General features: G+C 40.4%; 2 protein-coding genes across 3 annotated transcripts; one reads left to right on the top strand and one right to left on the bottom strand.

Moving 5' to 3' along the window:
- Positions 1-6,795: 6,795 nt before the first annotated feature.
- On the top strand, positions 6,796-10,151 carry tpk2 (thiamin pyrophosphokinase 2). 2 transcript variants are annotated; one of them, XM_063902899.1, is made up of 8 exons: positions 6,796-7,026; positions 7,116-7,357; positions 7,920-7,983; positions 8,061-8,191; positions 8,323-8,432; positions 8,872-9,004; positions 9,114-9,210; positions 9,647-10,151. In XM_063902899.1, exons 1-8 carry the CDS (start codon positions 6,957-6,959, stop codon positions 9,694-9,696), a joined length of 897 nt encoding a protein of 298 aa, XP_063758969.1. In that variant the 5' UTR covers positions 6,796-6,956; the 3' UTR covers positions 9,697-10,151. The 2 variants fall into 2 exon arrangements, with proteins under 2 accessions (XP_063758969.1, XP_063758914.1); XM_063902844.1 differs by having other exon boundaries at positions 8,319-8,437.
- Positions 10,152-13,255: 3,104 nt separating this feature from the next.
- LOC134866513 (rho-related GTP-binding protein RhoA-C-like) lies at positions 13,256-21,313 on the bottom strand. The gene is made up of 5 exons (XM_063886727.1): positions 21,220-21,313; positions 19,056-19,211; positions 16,276-16,396; positions 16,053-16,183; positions 13,256-15,208 (listed from the first exon to the last, which is right to left on the bottom strand). Exons 2-5 carry the CDS (start codon positions 19,209-19,211, stop codon positions 15,035-15,037), a joined length of 582 nt encoding a protein of 193 aa, XP_063742797.1. The 5' UTR covers positions 21,220-21,313; the 3' UTR covers positions 13,256-15,034.
- Positions 21,314-21,464: the final 151 nt, after the last annotated feature.

Raw genomic sequence — 21,464 nt, 5'->3', positions numbered from 1 at the left:
AATTTGTTACTTAAGTGAAGTAAAAAAACAAAACACATTTCTAATAAAAAAACAAGAAATATCAGCATAATACCGAATTAATGTCTAAATAATAATTGTCCAAGCACACATACCCCCCTCCATTACTGTGCATTGACTAGTCCATAATATGATGACGTAGCAATAATGACGTGCCTTCAAACCAAAGCAGCGGGAAGTAAACTGTATGCGACTCCGTAAAAATGAAGCGGAGCTACGAAAGTGGTTATTCTAAAAAAAAGAGAGCAAAAGAATTGCAGATACACTGCCAAAATTAACGTCCTTTGGCTTTTTTACATCTCCTGCTGCTACAGCATCCGCTGTAGTAGCTCCTGAACTTGCTAGTTCTACATGCTCAGCAGGTATTGATGAGGAACATGTTGAAGTGGAAGGAGAAGTCGCTATGGGTGCCGAAGGAGAAGAGGTGGCTATAGAAGCCGAAGCAGAGGAACAGGTGACTCTGGATGATGAAGACGAAGGTGATTTAGTGGTGAGTAGTGCTAGGCCATTTACCACCAGCAGTGGAGATAATTTAATAATAGGCGACGACCCTGCACATTGGCCAGAAAAGTTAACAGACAGAGAGCGTTGTTCAATAGTACAGAAAGGACCAGTGTAGATACGAGGAGATTTCCCCCAGAACACTCAGGGCAGACGATTCACAAACACGTACTACAACATGAACATGAAGAATGGCGAAAAAATCCAGAGGTCCTGGCTCGTGTACAGCATGATGAAAGACCGCGCTGTTTGCTTCTGTTGTCGGCTGTTTGGCAATTGCAACAAGCAGCAGTTCAGCTCCGATGGCACAAACGATTGGAAAAATTTAGCAGCCTTCTTAAAAGATCACGCGAGGTCTGCCGATCATCTTGATAATATGGCTGCTTGGCGAACACTTCATCAACGGCTTCAAACAGGTAAAGCCATAGATAATGTGAACCAAGAGCTGTTTGTAAATGAAGTTAACAAATGGAGAGAGATTCTGAAACGACTGATTGCCATTATTACACATCTGGCCGAGCGCAACTTAGCTTTTCGAGGCCATTCAGAGAAGCTGTATGAGCACGGCAATGGAAATTTCTTAGGCCAAGTTCAACTGATGGCTCAGTTTGACCCTGTACTGAGGGGCCACGTGAAGAGGGTAGCTGAGAAAGCAGTCTCTGAGTGTTACTTCAGTAAAGTGATTCAAAATGAATTGATTTGCTTGATCGGAAGCTGCGTGACGAAAACAATAGTGGAGAGGGTGAAGAAAAAAAAAATACTTCAGTGTCATCATGGACTGCACCCCAGATGTCAGCCATGATGAGCAGCTGTCCGTGGTGCTGAGGATTGTGGACTGTAAGCCTGGCGAAGGAGTGTCTATTCATGAGCACTTTGTTGGCTTTCTCGTGGCAGAGGACACAACTGGGAAAGGCCTACTCAAATTGTTTTTGGGACACCTCAGACACTAAATTTGGATCTTGCTGATTGTCGTGGGCAATCCTACGACAACGGCAGTAACATGCAGGGGAAGAAACAGGGAGTCCAGAGCAGAATCCTGGAGCTTAACAACAAAGCACTCTGTGTCCCATGTGCCAGCCACACATTGAATCTGGTGGTTGGTGATGCTGCCAAGTCTTCTGTGACAGCTTTAAGTTTTTTTGGACTGTTACAGCGACTGTATGCTATTTTCAGTGCTTCAGTTCACCGCTGGACAATCCTTCAAAAACACGTGACGGATTTTACCATTAAATCACTCAGTGCAACAAGATGGGAGGCTAGGGTGGAGTCCGTGAAAGCTGTCCGATACCAGCTGCCTGAAATTTTGGATGCCCTAACCGCTCTGAGGGAGTATGCTGAGGGAAAGCAGGACTCTGAATGTGCCTCCAATGCCAACAGCATTCACAAAGAGATGAAGAAATGGCCTTTTCTGGTGAGTACAGTTGTATGGTACAATGTCCTATTTCACACAAACAAAGTCAGCAAGCTATTGCAGAGCCCCAAGGTGTCAGTGGAGGTCATGAGGAGAGAGGTCCTTGCAGTGATAGGATTTCTGAAAGATTATCGAGAGGATGGATTCAACTCTGCTAAAACAGATGCCAGGGAGATAGCAGAGAAGATTGATTTGGAGATGGCCTGGCCAGAGATGCGCCAGAGAAAGAAGAAAAGGCAGTTTGAGTATGAGGGGAGAGAGGAGACAGTGTGTACTGCAGAAGAGCATTTCAGAAGAGAGTTTTTCCTGCATATGGTGGACACAACCCTGGTCACAGTCAGGGAGAGATTTTCACACATGGAGGGTGTTTTTGAGCTATACGGCTTTCTCTACTCCACTGACCAGATGCAAAATGTCATGCAGGGAAAGGAATTAGATGAATGTTGCCACAGGCTCGAGAAGAAAATGAATGATGTTGATGCAGAGGACCTAAAGCAGGAAATAATTAATGCAGTCAGAGCATTCCCCCCACACGTCTCTTCACCTTTCCAGATGCTGGATTATGTGTACAGGGAAAACATCCTTGACATTTACCCAAATTTGAGTATAGCTCTGAGACTACTGCTCAGTCTCCCTGTGACTGTGGCATCAGGGGAAAGAAGTTTCTCATCACTAAAACGACTCAAGACTTACCTGAGGTCCACCATGTCTCAAGACCGCCTGTCTGCCCTGGCTGTTATCTCTATTGAACATGAAATCACAAAAACACTGGACATGGACTCAGTGATCACAAGATTTGCAGAAGCCAAAGCTCGCAGGGTCAGACTGTAGAATGTATACAAGGCCTCTCAGCTATACACAGCTGATGTCAGATGATTCAACCTGAAATGAGAGAGGATGAGACTGTTGAAAAGAAAGTTCAGAAAGTTCAAAAAGTTAAAAGATCAAAAACAAGAGAAACTTGGCAAGGACAAGAACACGAAGAAGAGACTAGTAAGACAGGCACAAAGGAGAGAATGAGACCTGATAAAGGGCAGGAAAAGCACATGAAGAAGAGATGAGTGAGACAGGCGCAAAGGAGAACAGGCAAAACAGGGACACAGATGAAGAGTAACAGGGATACAGACAGAGAAAAGGAAGAGAGGGACAAAGAGAATGTAATCATTCAAAAACATTTATTTATATATATTCACAATTATTTATAATGCTCCATGATTGACCTGGTGTTGATTTTTGTCGTAGTGAGAAGACAACAGGGGAAAAGACAGATGAACAACATCACCTTCTATCAGTGAGCCCTGGCTGAACAAGGTATTTGATTTGACAAAGTACATTCCTGTTGTATAAGGATCCTTGCCAAATGAAACACAGTGTAGTGAGTGTTTTTGTTCTAATGCTGTGTTTGTCTGTTTTTCAGGTTGGGTTCCATACAGCTGCTCACCACTTTTCTATGATATGAAGACTTTTGAGAAGACGACAACAGTAGGACTTTACAAATGCTTTCTGTCTCGCTCACACACTCCTTTACACACACACACACACACACACACACACACACACACACACACACACACACACACACACACACACACACACACACACACACACACACACACACACACACACACACACACACACACACACACAATAAAGTATACACTCCAACAATTCTGTCCACATTAAGGTGAGTGTGTGTGCGGGTTGCTGATCACCTCCGATGGCGGTGACCCACTCTGACGTCTCCTCCATCACGTCAGGGAAAGAGGCTGCTGCTCCATTCACTGCACCACAAAAAGAGCTTTCCTCTGGACACACACACACACACACACACACACACACACACACACACACACACACACACACACACACACACACACACACACACACAGCTTACTCATTCACTCACTCACATTCTCTCTCTCTCTCTCACTCTCTCTCTCTCACACACACACACACACACACACACACACACACACACACACACACACACACACTGTTTTGCCACTCACTCACTCACTCACATGAAATGGTGAAGGCAACATGGAAAATGGACATTTGAAGATGACTTAACTACCTGCAAACCTAAACTCTCTCTCTCTCTCCCATTGTTTTTCCTGTTACTCACTCACTCACCCACCCATTCACTCACACACTCAACCACTGCTTTGCCTGTCTCTCTGAATAATAAACATATAATTTTGCCAAATGCTGGAGCAATCTGAAACTGATTTTACTGTGGAGAGTTAAGACCATTGTTAGTGACAGTGCACTATTGGTTTATTGCGATTCTTTAATCTCAATTTAAAGCAAGGGTATTGGAATGGTTATTTGGTTGATGTGTGTGTTTCAAGAATGAGGGCCCCATGTCTATATTTTGCCTAGGGCCCCAAAATGGCTAGATCCGCCCCTGCATATGCCATGCTGCCATATTGCAGTCTTGAACAGATCAAAATAACATAAATATGCATTTTAGCATTATTATGTGAATCCCTAATCTGAAATCAAAAATGTTACCTCCCTTCAAACTATTGCAATCCCGTTTTTACAGGCCATCCTCCTAAAATATTATTTTCTTAAAAAAACATTATTGTCCTTTTGCTAAAATTGTTCTTCTTCTCCAGATGATTTAAAGTCCCATCTCCCCCACCTGGTTGACCCCTTGATGAACTCTATTCACATTAAAATGTACGTTTTTTATCCCCTTTCAGAGAACCAGATTTGTTTTTAAATGTATAGAAGAGTATAGGGCTGATTACGCTTGCTACTTTTGGAGTGCCATTACCCACCACATCTTTACCTGAGATTCTGATTATGTTGTTACTTGGATATTGAATATTTCTATACCCCCATTAAATTCCTGTTATTTCAGTATCAAAAATCTTTTATTAGTCCCACAGCGGGGAAATGTACATTGTTACAGCAAGTGGCATGGACGCAAAAGACACATAGCACGTAAAAAAAGGCATGCAATAATACATAATGCGCTAACATATTAATAGAAGAAATGCACAGTAGTGATACTAGCATAAAAATGAAGACAATTAAGTAGGTAAGTACTTAAGTACTTAATGACCTATGTGATGTAAGGTGTTGAGACATTATACAAATATTGGGACATGTATTACAATGATTTTTTTTCACATAAAGGTTATTATGGCACAGTATTTCAAAAAAGAGTCTTTTGCACATTACGATTTTATTGCACAAGATCTCAGCAGTCTGTATTGTGTGGGTCTACCAGTGGCTGTGGTGGTTATACAGTCTGATTGCTGCAGGAAGGAAGGACCATGAGTCCCCGCGGGTGCAGCAGCCACTAAAGGAGCTACGTAGTGCAGACAGGGTGTCCTGGAGGGGGTGGCCAGGATACATTGTCCAGCAGGAAGGACAGCTTGGCTGCCATTCTCCTGTCTCCCACCACCTCCACATTGAAGACCGTTGTCATCATCATCATCATCATCATCATCATCATCATCATCATCATCATTTATTTATTCACAAGGTTAAATAAAAATACACACAGCAGTACATTCATAAGACATAATTGAGGCGTGAAAGCTTAACAACAGGGGCCCAGACATTAAACATAAAGTATTTACATTAATATTTTATCAATACATACTGCATTGGAGAGACAGCATATATTAGACAGAAACATTGCAAGCCAAAAACATATCCCACACTAACCAAGAAACCTAAAAACTAAACTACTCGCACCCTAAGTACTGAATGGCCTAAAATATGTATTTCATCAGTCTAAACATTGGTTTAAAACTCAACAGGAGCCTTAGTGTTTTTTTCCAGTGTTGCATGACTGCCATCATCAGGAGGTATTTTCATTTGTCAAATGTTCCTGTTTTCCTGCTCCTGTTAGCCCTTAAAAGGATAATTTCTAAAAGGATTTACTTATATTTTCTTTCTATACATTTATAGCAACTACAGTTACCCAGAATATGAGGAGATGATTATAACCTCAGTGCAGTGATGTCTTACTCTTGCCTGTATTGACATGGTTTGTAAAGTAAATCTCAACTTTTCTCCTTAACTGTACTATCTGTGTTGGGACTATAGATGCATTAGTAATACATTAACTTGAGGATATTCCAAATCCTCCACCAGAGTTTTTAAAAGCCAAGGAGGTATTATTGGCCCTATCAGAGTCGGACTTTCTCATATTGTATATTTTGGAGGTTAAAGATATAACATCAGCTCCCCAGTCCAAACTTACAAGGTAACCCCTCACATTTATAACTTGTTTTTAAAAAATGTTCATGTGTTTTTAAATATGGTGCTACGGGATTTTTTACTGGACAGGGAGTGTAGGAAAATGATCATGCTATGGAAAATAACTTAAGCCATCAGACAAGTGCAGAGAAAAGTATGTTGCCGGGCAATCGCTTCAGGGAGGAATCCCCATGGGTAGCAATAAAGCAGGTTTGATTCCACATAGAAGAAACAGCAGGTTCTGGGGAACTTGAAGTGGAAAATGGACAGTGAGTGAACACCAGATTAATGAAACAGAAATACTGTGTTACTATACTACTCTGTAGGCCTACATTATAATTTAAGAGGAAACATGTTCGATACTAAATATCTTGGTTTCTACAGTTTATGTTGTCTTAAATATTACACAATCCAGAAGTAACAGAAAGTAATCAGGTTACATTACTTTTTGATTGTGATGCCTAGATTAGGTAACTAAATACAATTTATGAAATTTTAAAGTAACCAATATTGGACTGTATGTTGTAATTCGATTCGACGGACAGTAACGTTAGAGGGAACTAATCGGCATTTGCAGCCTCTAATCTGCCAAATCCAGCAAAGAAGACACACACCGACAGAGATGCGCATGCGTGCTGGCCACTGTTATGAAAACATGGCGTCCAGCTTGGTTCCGCCAGAGATGCTAGTTTTTTCCAGTTTTTTTTAATAACAATATTAGTCCCCTTCCAGTTTGACTCATACATTTCCTCCCGCGGTGCCTCAGGGCTAAGTTTGAGTAACGTTTTCCTGACATACTGGGGAAATGTCTCTCTCTCAGTGGTCAGAAAAGATACTCCAGCTGCTCAGCCGAATGAACAACTTTTATTCACCAGGTAAGTTACACGACACTTGGGCACTGAATTAAACATGCGGTCTACGATATGTATGTGGTTTGAAGTAGTCCCCTCCACCTTCCCTTCAGGCTCCTGTCGGGCTAGTTGCTTTAGGTTTGAAATAAATGGAGCACAGGTCGGCTGGATTCCTCCTCAAGTCGCCCCGCTGTTGAGTCGGTTTCCAGATGTGTTTAGTCCGCCGCAAGGGAGCGCTGTGTCCCTGCGACCCAGCCTGGACTCACACGGGAGGAGGTCTGAGGCTGTGGACGCTGTCCTGCAGACCCTGAGGCAAGAGGGCATCTTCAGCTGCCTCAAAGGATGGAGAGATGAGGTGAGACACACACACACACACACACACACACACACACACACACACACACACACACACACACACACACACACACACACACACACACACGCCGACTCTGTTGTGATTGGTCAACTCCTTAGAGATGTCCCGCCCTTTAGCCTGTCACGTACAATGTGTTGCTGCACTAGCCAACAGAAGCGCAAGTGTTACATAGTTTAATGTTACAGGAGTAAACAAAAGAGTCCAATGGAAGCGTTTCATGCAGGGGGGTGTGGGAGAGTAACTCCCATATAGGAATTTTAGCCTTTGCAGGCCATTTACATGCACATAAACCTATAGAACACACTACAGGATAGGGAAAACCCCCAAAAGCATAATAGGGCCTCTTTAATGACTTCCAGAGATATAATGCCATGGATTAAACATTCATGGATTAAAGGGATGGTGGTTTCTTCTGTCTTATACACTGGACTTGACCCTGGACTGTATACTATAGTGATAATGTGAATATGTAAAATAAGCCTAGAAGTTGTGAATAACATCAAGTGCATCGCTGTAATTCTGATGCATTCCTGTCTTTCAGAAATACAGTGTGATGTCAAAATTCTCTGAGCCTCCTCTGATGTCGATGGAGAGATCAGCTACAAGTCAGTTTTGGAACCCACAGTGCCATGTTATATCACTGTTCGTGTTGTACGAGCTTATTGTGATGCTTCACACGCAGGTCTGTTCGGTGTGAAGAGGAGTGGAGTCCATATCAATGGCTACACTGTCAGTGACGGGGGGGAAGTCAGCATGTGGCTTGCACGTCGCTCCTCTACTAAGCAGACGTACCCTGGACTGCTGGACAATGTGGTGAGAGAAGACACTGTCTACATATACTACATAGTAGATACTTACTATACAAAGGATAAGTCTTAAATACAAAGTTCTTCCAATTCAGATTTCCACAAATGAATGAGTCAGTGTTTTGTCTCTGGAGGCAGCAGGTGGTCTGGCGGCTGGGCTTGACATCAAACAAACTGCGATCAAAGAATGTGAGGAGGAGGCATGCATTCCAGCAGCCATTGCGGAGAAGGCTCGTCCTGTTAGCACAGTAAGGTAAGCTTGATTTATTTAGATTTTTCTTAAAATGGTGTGTGTGTGTGTGTGTGTGTGTGTGTGTGTGTGTGTGTGTGTGTGTGTGTGTGTGTGTGTGTGTGTGTGTGTGTGTGTGTGTGTGTGTGTGTGTGTGTGTGTGTGTGTGTGTGTGTGTGTGTGTGTGTGTGTGCGCGTGTGTGTGTGTGTGTGTGCGTATATTTTTTGTCTTGTTTTTTTTATTATGTTTTTGTTTCTTCTTCTTTGTGGGGATATACTTTTATTTAATGTCTTATGCCTAAAAAACGAAATACCAAGATCAATATTTGTTTGTTTTTTTAACGTAAAAAAAGAGTAACACCGTATTAAATGAGGACACAATCTAGTAATTCACTAAAGGACAGTCTTTAATATAACAAAAAACAATGTAATAACTAACTACTCCTGTGCATCTCTAGCTACACCTATGAGGATGAAGACGGGGTGTTTCCAGAGAGCCAGTATGTCTTTGATTTAGAACTTCCTGTGGGGTTCAAGCCTAAAGTAGGGGATGGAGAGGTGCAAGAGTTCTACCTCCTGCCCATGGACAAGGTCAGTACTGTGGACACGGTCTGAATATGAATCCTGTCAGATAACAATAATCTGAGGGGAGACAGAAATACCACAGGAGGGTTTGGTTATGGCTCTGTCTTGGTTTCAGGTGAAGGAACTCCTGGCCACTGAGGACTTCAAACCCAACTGTGCCATGGTGGTCTTGGACTTCCTCATTAGACACTCGCTCATTGATCCAGACACAGGTTTGTGACTATACACTGTTGTGCTTTTTGGAGGTTTCCCTTTCCTGTAGTGTGTTCTATAGTTTTTGATGCATGTAAATGGTCTGCAAAGGCTAAAATCCCAAGGTTGAATCCCAACAATTGCTCTGTCCAGCCCTCCAACATATACTATTGGTAGGTTAAGGGGAGGGACATCTCTAAGCTGTTTGACCAATCACAACAGAGCCGGCCAGCTAACCAATCAGACTGGGCTCTGATTTCAGAGAGAGGGTGAAAAGAGGTGCTGGAGCACAGGCGGTATGAGAATTTTGAACATTTGAGCATGGAGACATGTCCCAGTAGAGACACTACATACTGATAAACACCTGAAGATGAGCAGAATAGGGCCCCTTTAAGTTATGCATCAACAGTATGATTTTGTTAATGTCTTGCGTTGATTGTAAACCTTTCATTACAGAGCCGTGCTATCAGGAATTTGGGGCAGGACTCCATCAGACACTGGATTGAAGCTGAGGACTGAGGCAGAGACACTTCACCATGGTGATAACAACAACAGCTCCCTCTGTGGTTTGTACGGACGTGTTGGTTGCATACACCTCCCTTCGACCGCCCTGAGTGTCCTCCATCAGCTCTTCCAGTAGGAGGACCAGGTGCATCGTTCAAAAGATGGCGAATGCAATTTAATTTAATCCAAGCAATGTTTGCACTTTTTATAAAGAGACAAACTTGACAGGAAAATGTATGCATAAAAACGGGAGAGATGAAAAACTGCGGCACTGTTGGCAGAAGGAAGAAAGGAGAGAAACATTTAAAATAACACCATCAATCTAAATATTACGTCTCATGTATCATGTATGAAGAAGTGTGGATAAAAGACAATGTTTCAATGAACAAACAACGCCTGTTTGATACTCCTGAGTGCACACAGAAACATAATAAATACAGATGTTATTGCAAACAAACCCCTGGAATATGTTCTATTATTATTACAATCTTGCATGTTATAAAATGTATTCTCATAAATGATGCGGTAACCAGGACAGAATGACTTAAACTGACACTGTTTTCCATTTCTATAGACACTAGTGTATGGTTTTATATATTATATACAGTGGTGTGAAAAAGTGTTTGCCCCCTTTCTGATTTCTTATTTTCTTACATGTTTGTCACACTTAAATGTCTCAGATCACCAAACAAATTTCAATATTAGACAAAGATAAGGTACACATTTAGAAATGCAGTTTTTAAATGAAGGTGTTTATTATTAAAGGGTGAAAAAATTCAAACCTACATGGCCCTGTGTGAAAAAGTGATTGTCCCCCCCTGTTAAAACATAAATTTACTGTGGTTTATCACATCTTTGGAAAGCTGAGTTCAATTTCTCAAGCCACACCCAGCCGCTGCCACACCTGTTCTCAATCAAGAAATCACTTAAATAGGACCTGCCTGAAAAAGTGAAGTAGACCAAAAGATCCTCAAAATCTAGACATCATGCTGCGATCCAAAGAAATTCAGGAACAAATGAGAAACAATGTCATTGAGATCTATCAGTCTGGAAAAGGTTATCAAGCCATTTCTAAAGCTTTGGGACTCCAGCGAGCCACAGTGAGAGCAATTAAATACAAATGGCAAAAACATGGAACAGTAGTGAACCTTCCCAGGAGTGGTCGGCCAACCACAATTACCCCAAGAGTGCAGCGACGACTGATCCAAGAGGTCTCAAAAGACCCCAGAACAACATCCAAAGAACTGCAGGCCTCACTTGCCTCACTTGCCTCAGTTAAGGTCAGTGTTCATGACTCCACCATAAGCAAAAGTGACCTGCATGGCAGAGTTCCAAGACGAAAACCACTGCAGACCAAAAAGAACATAAAAGCTCATCTCAGTTTGGCCAGAAAACATCTTGATGATCCCCAAGACTTTTGGGAAAATACTCTGTGGACTGACGAGACAGATGTTGAACTTTTTGGAAGGTGTGTGTCCCATTACATCTGGCGTAAAAGGAACACAGCATTTCAGCAAAGGAACGTCATACCAAGAGTAAAATATGGTGGTGGTAGTGTGATGGTCTGGGGCTGTTTTGCTGCTTCAGGACCTGGGAGACTTGCTGTGGTAAATAGAATCATGAATTCTGCTGTCTACCAAAAAATCCTGAAGGAGAATGTCCGGCCATGTGTTTGTGACCTCAAGCTGAAGCGCACTTGGGTTCTGCAGCAGGACAAGGATCCAAAACACACCAGTAAGTCCACTCTGAATGGATTAAGAAAAACTAAATGAAGACTTTGGAGTGGCCTAGTCAAAGTCCTGACCTGAATCTGATTGAGATGCTGTGGCATGACTTTAAACAGGCGGTTCATGCTCAAAAACCCTCCAATGTGGCTGAATTACAAGAAATCTGCAAAGATGAGGATGCCACAATTCCTCCACAGCGCTGTAAAACACTCATTGCCAGTTATCGCAAACGCTTGATTGATAAACACCTTCATTTAAAAACTGCATTTTGTGTTTACTTGTGTTATCTTTGTCTAATATTTAAATTAGTTTGATGATCTGAAACAATTAAGTGTGACAGACATGCAAGAACACAAGAAATCAGGAAGGTGGCAAACACTTTTGCACACCACTGTAGTTCTGTCTTCAAATGTGTTTATATTGTTAAGCATATTAGAACTTGGTTTTTGAACAGTAATATACACATAGGCTACATAAACTAATAACACCATTTGTCGGAGGGAAAAAGTACAGCTAACCAGCAGCAGCATTAATTTCAATATGAGGACAGCAGGTCTGACATTTTAAACAGTATTCACAGAGCAAGGAGAGACGCTCGTTTAATTTAGTTACCTCGTGTGTTTAGAGCAGGGGTGTCCAAACTGCAGCCCGGGGGCCAACTGCAGCCCATTGTCCATTTTGATCCTCAGCAAATTCTAACAGTTTAATGGAATATTCAAGATTCAAGATTCAAGATTCAAGAAGCTTTATTTATCCCGAGGGAAATTGAGGTGCAACAGTTCAATACAAAGGAGGAAGGAGAAATATACACTCAATATAACTAAACTACTAAATATACATCAAATATTACTAAATATAAACTAAAATAACTAAGTATAACTAAATATAAACTAAATGTATTAACAATAAGAGCAGCTTTGCAAATATGAAATAGTGAAATAGTTACAGTAACTACGTAGGTATATACAATATACAACAATACGTATAGTGCAAATGGCAGTACAGTAATAAGATAACTAATACAACTAAGCTGAATACTAAAAACTAAATACTAAATAAAGTGACATGTGAAAGTGAAAGTGAAGTGAAATGACAGCATTGGATGAAATAAAGTGTCACTGAGTCTCCAATGTTCCTCTATGGCCCCCAGCTGAAACTTGTGGTTGTCTTATATTGTACTTCTTAAATATAAAGGTAAAGATATATTACACAGTAGTATTCCTGTGTTAATAAGCTCATTTTTCAAATAAATTCAGCCAATTTAATTAATATCAAGCTTGAAATATACCCTTCCAAATATAACTTATAAGCAATCTGAGGCTTCTGTTTAAAGGGATGAGCTGCCGAACCCCTGCGGCGAGCTGTGATGTAGGCTGGTTTTTTCAAGCATATTCAATTGTAAAGCAGAATGTACCTTCATTTGATTGATTTTGCTAACTTAAGAGACGAGGCAGCTTACCTCACCTCTATCCCTTCGTACTTATCTGTATGTGGCCCTCATTGAAAACATTTGGACATCCCTGGAGTAGAGGGTAGTAAGGAAGCAAATGACTTAGCAAAAAACAAGGACAAAGTACACATCAGTAAATAAATGAGGCAGGAAACAGGGAATAAGTTCATGTCTTATTTTATAATTCAAGAAGTGTATTCCATCCTGAAGTCTCTGTTGTCTCTTCCTTCTTTGGGATTGTTCATAAAACTAATCTCATTATGTATTCAAATGTTGAAGAAATAAATGCTATAAGTAATGACGTGTCTTAAGTAATGTGGCTACACTGCATTACCTGTGGTATACTGACCCCATGGTGACCGGTAGACAAAGCATGACTCAGCATTTGGTCATTCTCAGTTACAATTTATTTCCTTTAGAATACATTACAAAAAGACAACTGGAGAAATGCGAGGATATGTTTGCATACAAAACAATATTCCTCTAACAAATAACCAGAGGTTGCTTGCATTGAGCATTTCGTAATTTGACATTTTTTTCAAAGTGTGTATACCACACACACTGAGGTTTTGTTTTAAGCGGTGTGCAAATAATACAACATAAGCCAGTGGAATATCATGTAGTTCAAATAACATACAAAAGAATAAAGAAGCAGAAAAAAAGGCCGTGGCAGACAGGTACACACCTCCAAATAAAAACCAATGCTTTCAAAATGGGAGTGTGGAACAACTGAACAACAAAAAACGAGTTAAAAACAGAGGCTGCAATTACTTAAGATCATGTCTCTCTGATATCATGTACATTTCCACAGCAGCCTCACTGAAACTGGGAAAATCTAATGACCTGCGGCAAGTTTTCAATATAAATTCAGTAGTGTGTTGCATGTCCTTGATGGTACCTTCACAGCAGTACAATAAAAAAAGAGATTTCTTTTAAACTGAAAAAGGTACGTCTGTTAAAAAGAAATGGACAAGGCTGTGAAGTGGCCTAAATAATGCTGTGGAAATGTACATTATACAGAATTTGGAGGACGAGTTGAGCTTGCATCAACAAATTAAAAAAGATCAGAAAACATGGAGGCGCATTACTAAAGTATGATATAAAATATACTCATGGGAAACTAAAATAAAGGCGTTTCTCGAATATAAACCTGTGTGGTCCTCTCTGTAGAGGAGGGAAATTAAGGCCCCAATACTATTTCAAAAATGACAGCTTTAATTTTGTTAACCTTTTTAATACTCAACTGTTGACAGTGTTTGACAGTCCTGATCCATTGAATCACAAACAGTTTTCTGACTTGATCTTTCTTAATGTAGCGTTCTTTAACAAGCTTGTATAAAACACTCAAATAAGTTGGTCTAATACCATCACATATTTATGCTCCAATGCCAATAATCAGCGTGATGGAACAGAAAGGCCGTATACAGTTTATATCGCCCCTGGGTAATAAGAGGAGCGAGAAAGAGGAGCACCGTCACACTGCAGGCCATGGAACGCTCCCAACACTTAGGGGGTGCACTGAACCATTGAATTCAGGATGGAGAAGACCACAAAAAACTACAAACCCTCCACACTAATTCATGCTCGCTTCATGATTTCCTGTGTCCTAATTATGCCGTTTTATTGGAAAGCTTTAACAATTGTACTTAAATCTATACACTTACTCAGGTGCAGTGATGGTGGATTTTTTTGTACGCAGACCCAGAAGTAAGCACAAGGGCTCCCTCAGCTAAAATAAACGGGATTTTTTTTATTGGATTTTGTAACAGATGTTTATGACACATACACGTTCTGCTCTCGTTCTGATAATCTCCACATTTTTTAGGAATCTTAACGCATAAATGCAACCCTAACTGTTAGTGGGGTATTTATTCACATATTTCATGTCGTCGAACTCAAATCTCAAACGCTTGCATTAACAGACCTTATTTCTGGGGAGAAAAACATTGAATTTGAGACGAGGGAGCCCTAAATGCTAACTCATTTCCGGCTTTCTTTGTTACTCCTTTAGCCTGGTTGGACTGTCTTAGCTTCTCCCTATAATGCCCCGATCAATTGTGCCCAGCTTGGTGCCCCAGAAGACACTAGAGAGGGGGTGTTACTTGGCCTGGTTTGTCCCACCCCCACCCCGAATCCCCCACCCGACCCGTGTGCCCTGACGCTCTATAGCACATTGCAGATGCCCTTTTTGCCCCGCCTCTTGGCCTGCAGCGCTGCCCTGGTGGCCATCTCAAACACCTCCCTCACTCCGTCCTTGGTCTTGGCCGAGCACTCCAGGTAACCGAAGGCGTTGATGCGGTTCGACATGTCTCTCGCCTCTTCTGACTTCACCGGCTCCTGTTGGGATCAACCATAGACATTAAGGAAAATCATCAAGTCATAGAAAACACAAAACACAATTTGCATGTGTGATTGAGATCTTTTGTTTTCCCATAATGGAACAGCATAATAGCTGAATCTGATCTTTTTTATTCGGATTTGGGCCAATTTCATATATTAGTCCACTCCCATACATGTTCATAAATGAGATCCATGTCTGATTTTTGCAAAGCCACCTTTGTCTGAAGTCATATCCGAATGTAGGAGCCATATGCAAGGTCTCTGTGGTTTTTTTTCACAGATGGTGGGCTTGCAATGGAGCTTCGGACAAAGTTAGTGGTGGTTAAACCAGTGTACCAGTGGTTTAAAAAATATAATAACAAATCTAAGTCATGTTTCTTCCTCCTCTCCTTTATCATCTGCTAACAACCTTTGTGCAATATACATAACCTCCTTCAATTTCACGTTTACTACTATGATTTACATATTTGACCTTTTGTTTTTTACTTAATTACTAATAATATGTGCATAGTTAGCCTTTTTTTGGCTCACTTTATCTGCTGTTGTAATAATGTAAATTTCCCTGTTGCGGTACAAATAAAGGATTTCTGAAACTAAACTCTTACTTTTGTACAGCCCGGTGATGTGTGTGTGGCTTTCTATTTATTTTTCAGTTCAGGTCTGTGACCATTTCACACAGAAATTGGAAATTGGCCAAATTATTTTTATTTTAAGTATTTTAATAGAGCAGTAAGGCTTGCAGTCTTATGTGCACCGACAGTCACGTTACTCCTTAGGAAGAATTAGCATTGAGCTACACAGAACTCCAGAGACATGGGAATGAGCTCCACACAGGACTGACCTGTTTCATCTTAGCCAGCTCCCGGCGTGTGTGATCGTCATTACGCAGGTCTTTCTTGTTCCCCACCAGAATGATGGGCACGTTGGGACAGAAGTGCTTCACCTCAGGAGTCCACTTCTCTGGGATGTTCTCTGCAACGAGCACATGAGGTACATGTTGAACATGGAACAGACGCAAACAGATTGTGTGTAACAAAAAAAAACAACAGAAGAGGAAGTCTCACCCAAGCTGTCAGGGCTGTCGACGGAGAAACACATGAGGATGACATCAGTGTCGGGGTAGGAGAGAGGCCTCAGCCGGTCGTAGTCCTCCTGACCCGCCGTATCCCAGAGAGCCAGCTCCACCTGCAACAGCACCAAATTACTGCCAGGGACATCCCTACAGACTCTGCCACTGTTAACTTGTAATCTGAATTTGAACTATTTTGTGTAAACTCATTTGATTTGTTTTGTTTTTCTTCTGCAAACAGAAATAAAAATTGATCTGGAATTCCTGCTTGTGATAATCTGTAAAAACATGCCGTTGACATTATCCTTAAACCTTACTATCCTCACAAGACAGCAAAAACCCAAACTTATCATTCTTTATAGCTTTATTTAAATCAAATGTCATGAGAAAACTCATGATTTATAATTTCAGAGTTTTTAGGCCAATTTTTAAGTTTATTTCCTAGATTTTTACACCGATTTACATTCAAGGTCTCCTATTATGCTCTTTTATGGACTATATTATAGGTCACAAATATATTTTAAAAAACATGTCTCTGACGAGTTTTGCTCAAAATACCAAACAGATCATTGATTTTAGCATGTCCGCTATCCCTCTGTTTCAGCCCTATGTTCCAAAAGTGCTGAACTGAAGGTAGTCACGCCCTTTTGGAGCAGTTTCTAACAGAGATACTCAGCTAAATGCTGCCGTGATTAAACCCCATATTATGTTCCAAACCACATCCAGCATTATTTCTGAAACACTTCTCAGTGTTTACCACTAGAACAGAGACATTATATGTATTATATACACAACAACTCTAAGTCCCTCCTGCAGACATCCTGCTGAACACACACACACACACACACACACACACACACACACACACACACACACACACACACACACACACACACACACACACACACACACACACACACACACACACACACACACACACACACACACACACACACACACACACACACACACACACACACACTGCGGAGGGGATTCAGCTCGCGACTGTGTATGGTGGACGATAGGTTGGGACGTGTCACGTGGGGGGGACGTTGCCAGGAGTTCAATGTAAAGCCAGCCCACATTTCAGTTATGACGTCATAACGGCAGCAAATCTGGATCAGCTCGTTTGTACCCGCATTTTTAGAGATGTGGGTAAGAAGGAAAAGAGAGAGGATTGTATTTCCTGACACTTTGTGAGTCTCCTTACACACGGGGACACATATTTATGTATAAAAGACATCAAAAAGTGCATTTTGCATAATAGGGGACCTTTCAAGAGACAGGGCTATACTCTATATATGCATTCATGTTAGGAAAACAAGTTCAAAGCCTGGTTGTATCTGATTTGTAAAACTGTCATTAACTCTACATTTTATGAAGGATTAAAAAAGATTGACTGCCTTGAATTGATCCATTTAGAATGACAAATTGAATGTCTTTCATAGAGCGGTTACTCATTAAATGTTGGGTTATTATATTAAAAGGGGTGTGGGTGTGTGTTTTCTTAAGTAGCCTAGCTTAGCATAAAGGCTGGCAGCAGGGGAAGACTGACTCCGTCCAAAGTATGATATTCAAAATTGCCAATTTGGGTTTTAAAGGACATGCTGGAGGTTGACTGAGCCACGATTTGTGACTTCTCAAAGTCTGGTCATTCGCTGGTTGCCAGGCAATCATGGGACATTATAAGGCCTGCAATCAGCTGTCATTATACAGATAACCAATCAGATGGAGATGGGAATGAGGGAGGGACTTTGAGTAAGGGCCATGATGATATATCGCCAAATACTACCTTAGCGTAGATTAAATGCTCTTCATATATACAGTATCTCCCTGATAAGTTACTAGAAACTGAAGGCCACTGGGAAGTTTTTTTTAGCCGATTGATATTCCATGCAGTTTCATTTGAAATCTTACATTTTTACCTTGGACTAAAACATATATACTTCCTTTTTTCAATAGAGTGGTGTAGTGATGACGTATTATTGTAGGCAGACCAGGAAGTAAGCATTGCAACATTTCCTTCAATAAAACCAATGGGACTTTTTTTTATTGGATTTTGGTATATTGCAGAAAATAAGATGTGGCAAATTAAAGTTTATGATACGTACACCTTTTGCTCAGCAGGATTATATGTGCATATCCACAATACTGTTGTGATTGTTAAAGCATACAGGGAATTTCCAGAAGTAAAAAGCTAACATTATGATATAAACAAAATACATCACGTTCACAAGACTTCACGTCAACACCGCTTATCTAAAGGCGGCTAATATTTGGTGTGGTGTTTAGCAGTCTCATTTGGTTACCTTTTAGCAACTGCTGTTATTATGACACGTCAAAGTTGCAGACATTCGCCAGAGGGGTATTTACTGACTCTTTTATGTGATATACCAAAACGTGAACATCTGGTAAGCTCAAATTAACAAAAACCTTATTTCTAGAATCTAACCAAAACTGTATTCCAAAAACACATTGATTTTGAAAGGAAAGAGCCTGGAAGTGCCCACATGCTAACTCATTTCCATGTTGAGGACTCATTCCTGCACCACTTTACTGCATGTATTATTCCTTCCTTAACCCTTCAGCCTGGTTTGACTTGTTTCACTTCTCCCTATGCCTCGATCATTGTAAGCAAACGCAGAGACATCATTAATCAATTTGACAACCTGCCATGGTCACAACTTAAAAAAAAAAAAACACAAATTCATGGCTTTGTCAATGGAAAGTTCAAATGTAAAATAAAAGATAGCACGTCTGTAATGAGCAGCTTACCTGTTTACCATCCACCTCGATGTCTGCCACATAGTTTTCAAACACCGTTGGCACGTACACTTCAGGGAACTGATCTTTGCTGAACACTATGAGGAGGCAGGTCTTTCCACAGGCTCCATCACCCACGATCACTAGCTTCTTTCTGATTGCAGCCATCTGAAACGAAAATAAAAGAAAGATATTTTTATCAACATGCAAGATCGGGAAGTTGAGACTGGTCATTCAAATGAGACGGTGATGACTTCCTTTAACAAGGGCTGAATGTTTTGGAAAAAAAGTATATAATTTAATATTCTTTTTACTGATATAGCAAAGGCAGTATGACATTGAAAGGAAAACAAGGTCTAATTATTTACAAGGAATAAATCTTTTTTCAGACATCTGTTGATTTGCAGGCCAGTACATTTCTGAAGCAACCCAATACTTCATGCAGAATGTTGATGCATTTTTACAAACATTGCACCTCCTGCGTCGACATACCTCCCCCAGAGTAACACCTCTCAGTGTGGCAACAGAAAGCCTCACTTACACTAGTGGTTAAGCAATGTGTTTCTTTTAAATGGCTGATTCCCATATTTAGAGAGTGGGCGGCCCGATAATGACAATGTTATGTTGCTGTTGTCTTTTTTTGCATCTGATAAAATACATTTATTAAAACCACAAATGAGGCAAAAACTTGCTGAATTTGAGTCTATTAATTCTCACATTGACTCTCACTTGATCCGATTTGCACTCTGTCCTGCAGTGCACTTATTCTAAATAAACAAAAATGTATCAACTAAATAAATAAATCACACATACATAAAGTTATCAGTATATAACAGCACCTCCTTTAGCCTGATAGACAACTATCATGTTTAAACCTACATAAATACGAATAAATAATGTCAATAGTGAAGTGGTGTTCCCTGGTGTAGTGAAATAGTGCAATTAAAAAATAAGTAATGTAAATTGGCAGGTCGATTATGTCAAAATGGCGTCTACAGGCACTATCTTTTGCATCTCACAAATGTATTTATTTCTACAATAATCAGTATTTATTCCACTGTAAAAGATTTAAATATAAATGATGTTCTTGTTTATCTTATTTAACATGAATATAGAGTCTTGCATTTACTTACAACATTCTTTGTAACCTTTAGCTGATTGTATTTTATGTACATGTATATAGTTCACTTCTCCTGCCTTACTTGCAATATAATCTTGCACTATTTCATGTATACTCTGTTTCTACCTGGACTATTTGTATGTTTGTTTTTTTTTAAATGTGTTTAATGACTATATATATATATATATTTACGTTGCACAGTTGGAGGAGCCTGGGAGTTAAGATTCCCATTGCCATAATTACACTTGAGTTACTGTGCATATGAAAATAAAGCCTTTACATCTTGAATCCATTACCTACACACAACCAGCAAAATACTAACCATCCTCTTCCCATCTTGCTTGAGAGCAAATATACGGGGCATTATTTTGTAGTCACAGTACATTATAATAGAGAGACTCATTTTTGTTCGGAAAATGACCTTATCAACTTAGTGCCTGATTTAAATTCAACCAGCCCTAACAGTTTTTAGTGGATGGAGCTAGTACTAAACGCATTCAGATTAAATGGTGTACAGCCTGCCTTATAACCCCATACTATAATTGAAATACTACATGCTTAAGAGAATGACATCGAGTTGATAACGTTTACACACCTTCGGAAAATGGTTTAGTTATAATATCCTAATACGGCGTTAACTTGAAGTCGATTTGGCAAGTTTACGTTGCATTATTACTTCACTTCCTCACTGCTATTTGCCTCAAATTTAAGGAGAAAATGTATCTGCCAATTTAACCTCTGATACATTGGGTCGCATCACAGCTGATTTATAATCCTAAAGGCACATAATCTTCAATAATATCCTTTTTGGCCTATGTTTATCTGAATCCGTTACAGTGTCAGCTAACTTCTAGCTACCAGCAGTTTCCATTGCAGCTATAAAGCTAGGTACTAGCATGCTAACTTTGCTTAGTTTTTCGAGACAGCTGGTAGCTTGGTAAGATAGATACATTATATTTGAGCACACGTAATTGATTTTAGAACATACCATGATATATAAAGCAAGTTAACAGAGATATATCATGGGTAACGTGAGTCAGGTTAACGTAATTGTACCGTTTTATTGGAGATCCTCGCCTTTCTTTAGTTTTCCTGTCGGACCTTACAGTCCCGCCCCCAGTGCCACGAAGATTGGGTCCACCCACATTACATACTTTCAGCCAATGGGACCTGCCGAGCTCATGAGTGAGTAGTTAGGGAGCCAATGAATGTTGCTGTTGCATGTACAAATCTCCCAGTTCTGTCTTCGGTAGAAAAAAGTTATAAGCACTGTTTAGCCTGGGGTCAAGCATCCAAGGGCT

Source organism: Eleginops maclovinus, chromosome 1 (assembly GCF_036324505.1).
Source record: "Eleginops maclovinus isolate JMC-PN-2008 ecotype Puerto Natales chromosome 1, JC_Emac_rtc_rv5, whole genome shotgun sequence".
NCBI classification, from domain to species: Eukaryota; Metazoa; Chordata; class Actinopteri; order Perciformes; family Eleginopidae; genus Eleginops; species Eleginops maclovinus.
This window is presented reverse-complemented; position numbering and strand designations above follow the sequence as displayed.

Excerpts from the sequence above, each read along its gene's own strand:
- LOC134866513 (XM_063886727.1), bottom strand. The coding sequence starts at position 19,211 with ATGGCTGCAATCAGAAAGAAGCTAGTGATCGTGGGTGATGGAGCCTGT. Across the intron at positions 16,397-19,055 it reads TCGAGGTGGATGGTAAACAG|GTGGAGCTGGCTCTCTGGGA; the intron begins GTAAGCTGCTCA and ends GTGCTGTTGCAG. Across the intron at positions 16,184-16,275 it reads CGACAGCCCTGACAGCTTGG|AGAACATCCCAGAGAAGTGG; the intron begins GTGAGACTTCCT and ends TGCTCGTTGCAG.
- tpk2 (XM_063902844.1), top strand. The coding sequence starts at position 6,957 with ATGTCTCTCTCTCAGTGGTCAGAAAAGATACTCCAGCTGCTCAGCCGA. Across the intron at positions 7,027-7,115 it reads GAACAACTTTTATTCACCAG|GCTCCTGTCGGGCTAGTTGC; the intron begins GTAAGTTACACG and ends CCTTCCCTTCAG. Across the intron at positions 7,358-7,919 it reads TCAAAGGATGGAGAGATGAG|AAATACAGTGTGATGTCAAA; the intron begins GTGAGACACACA and ends CCTGTCTTTCAG.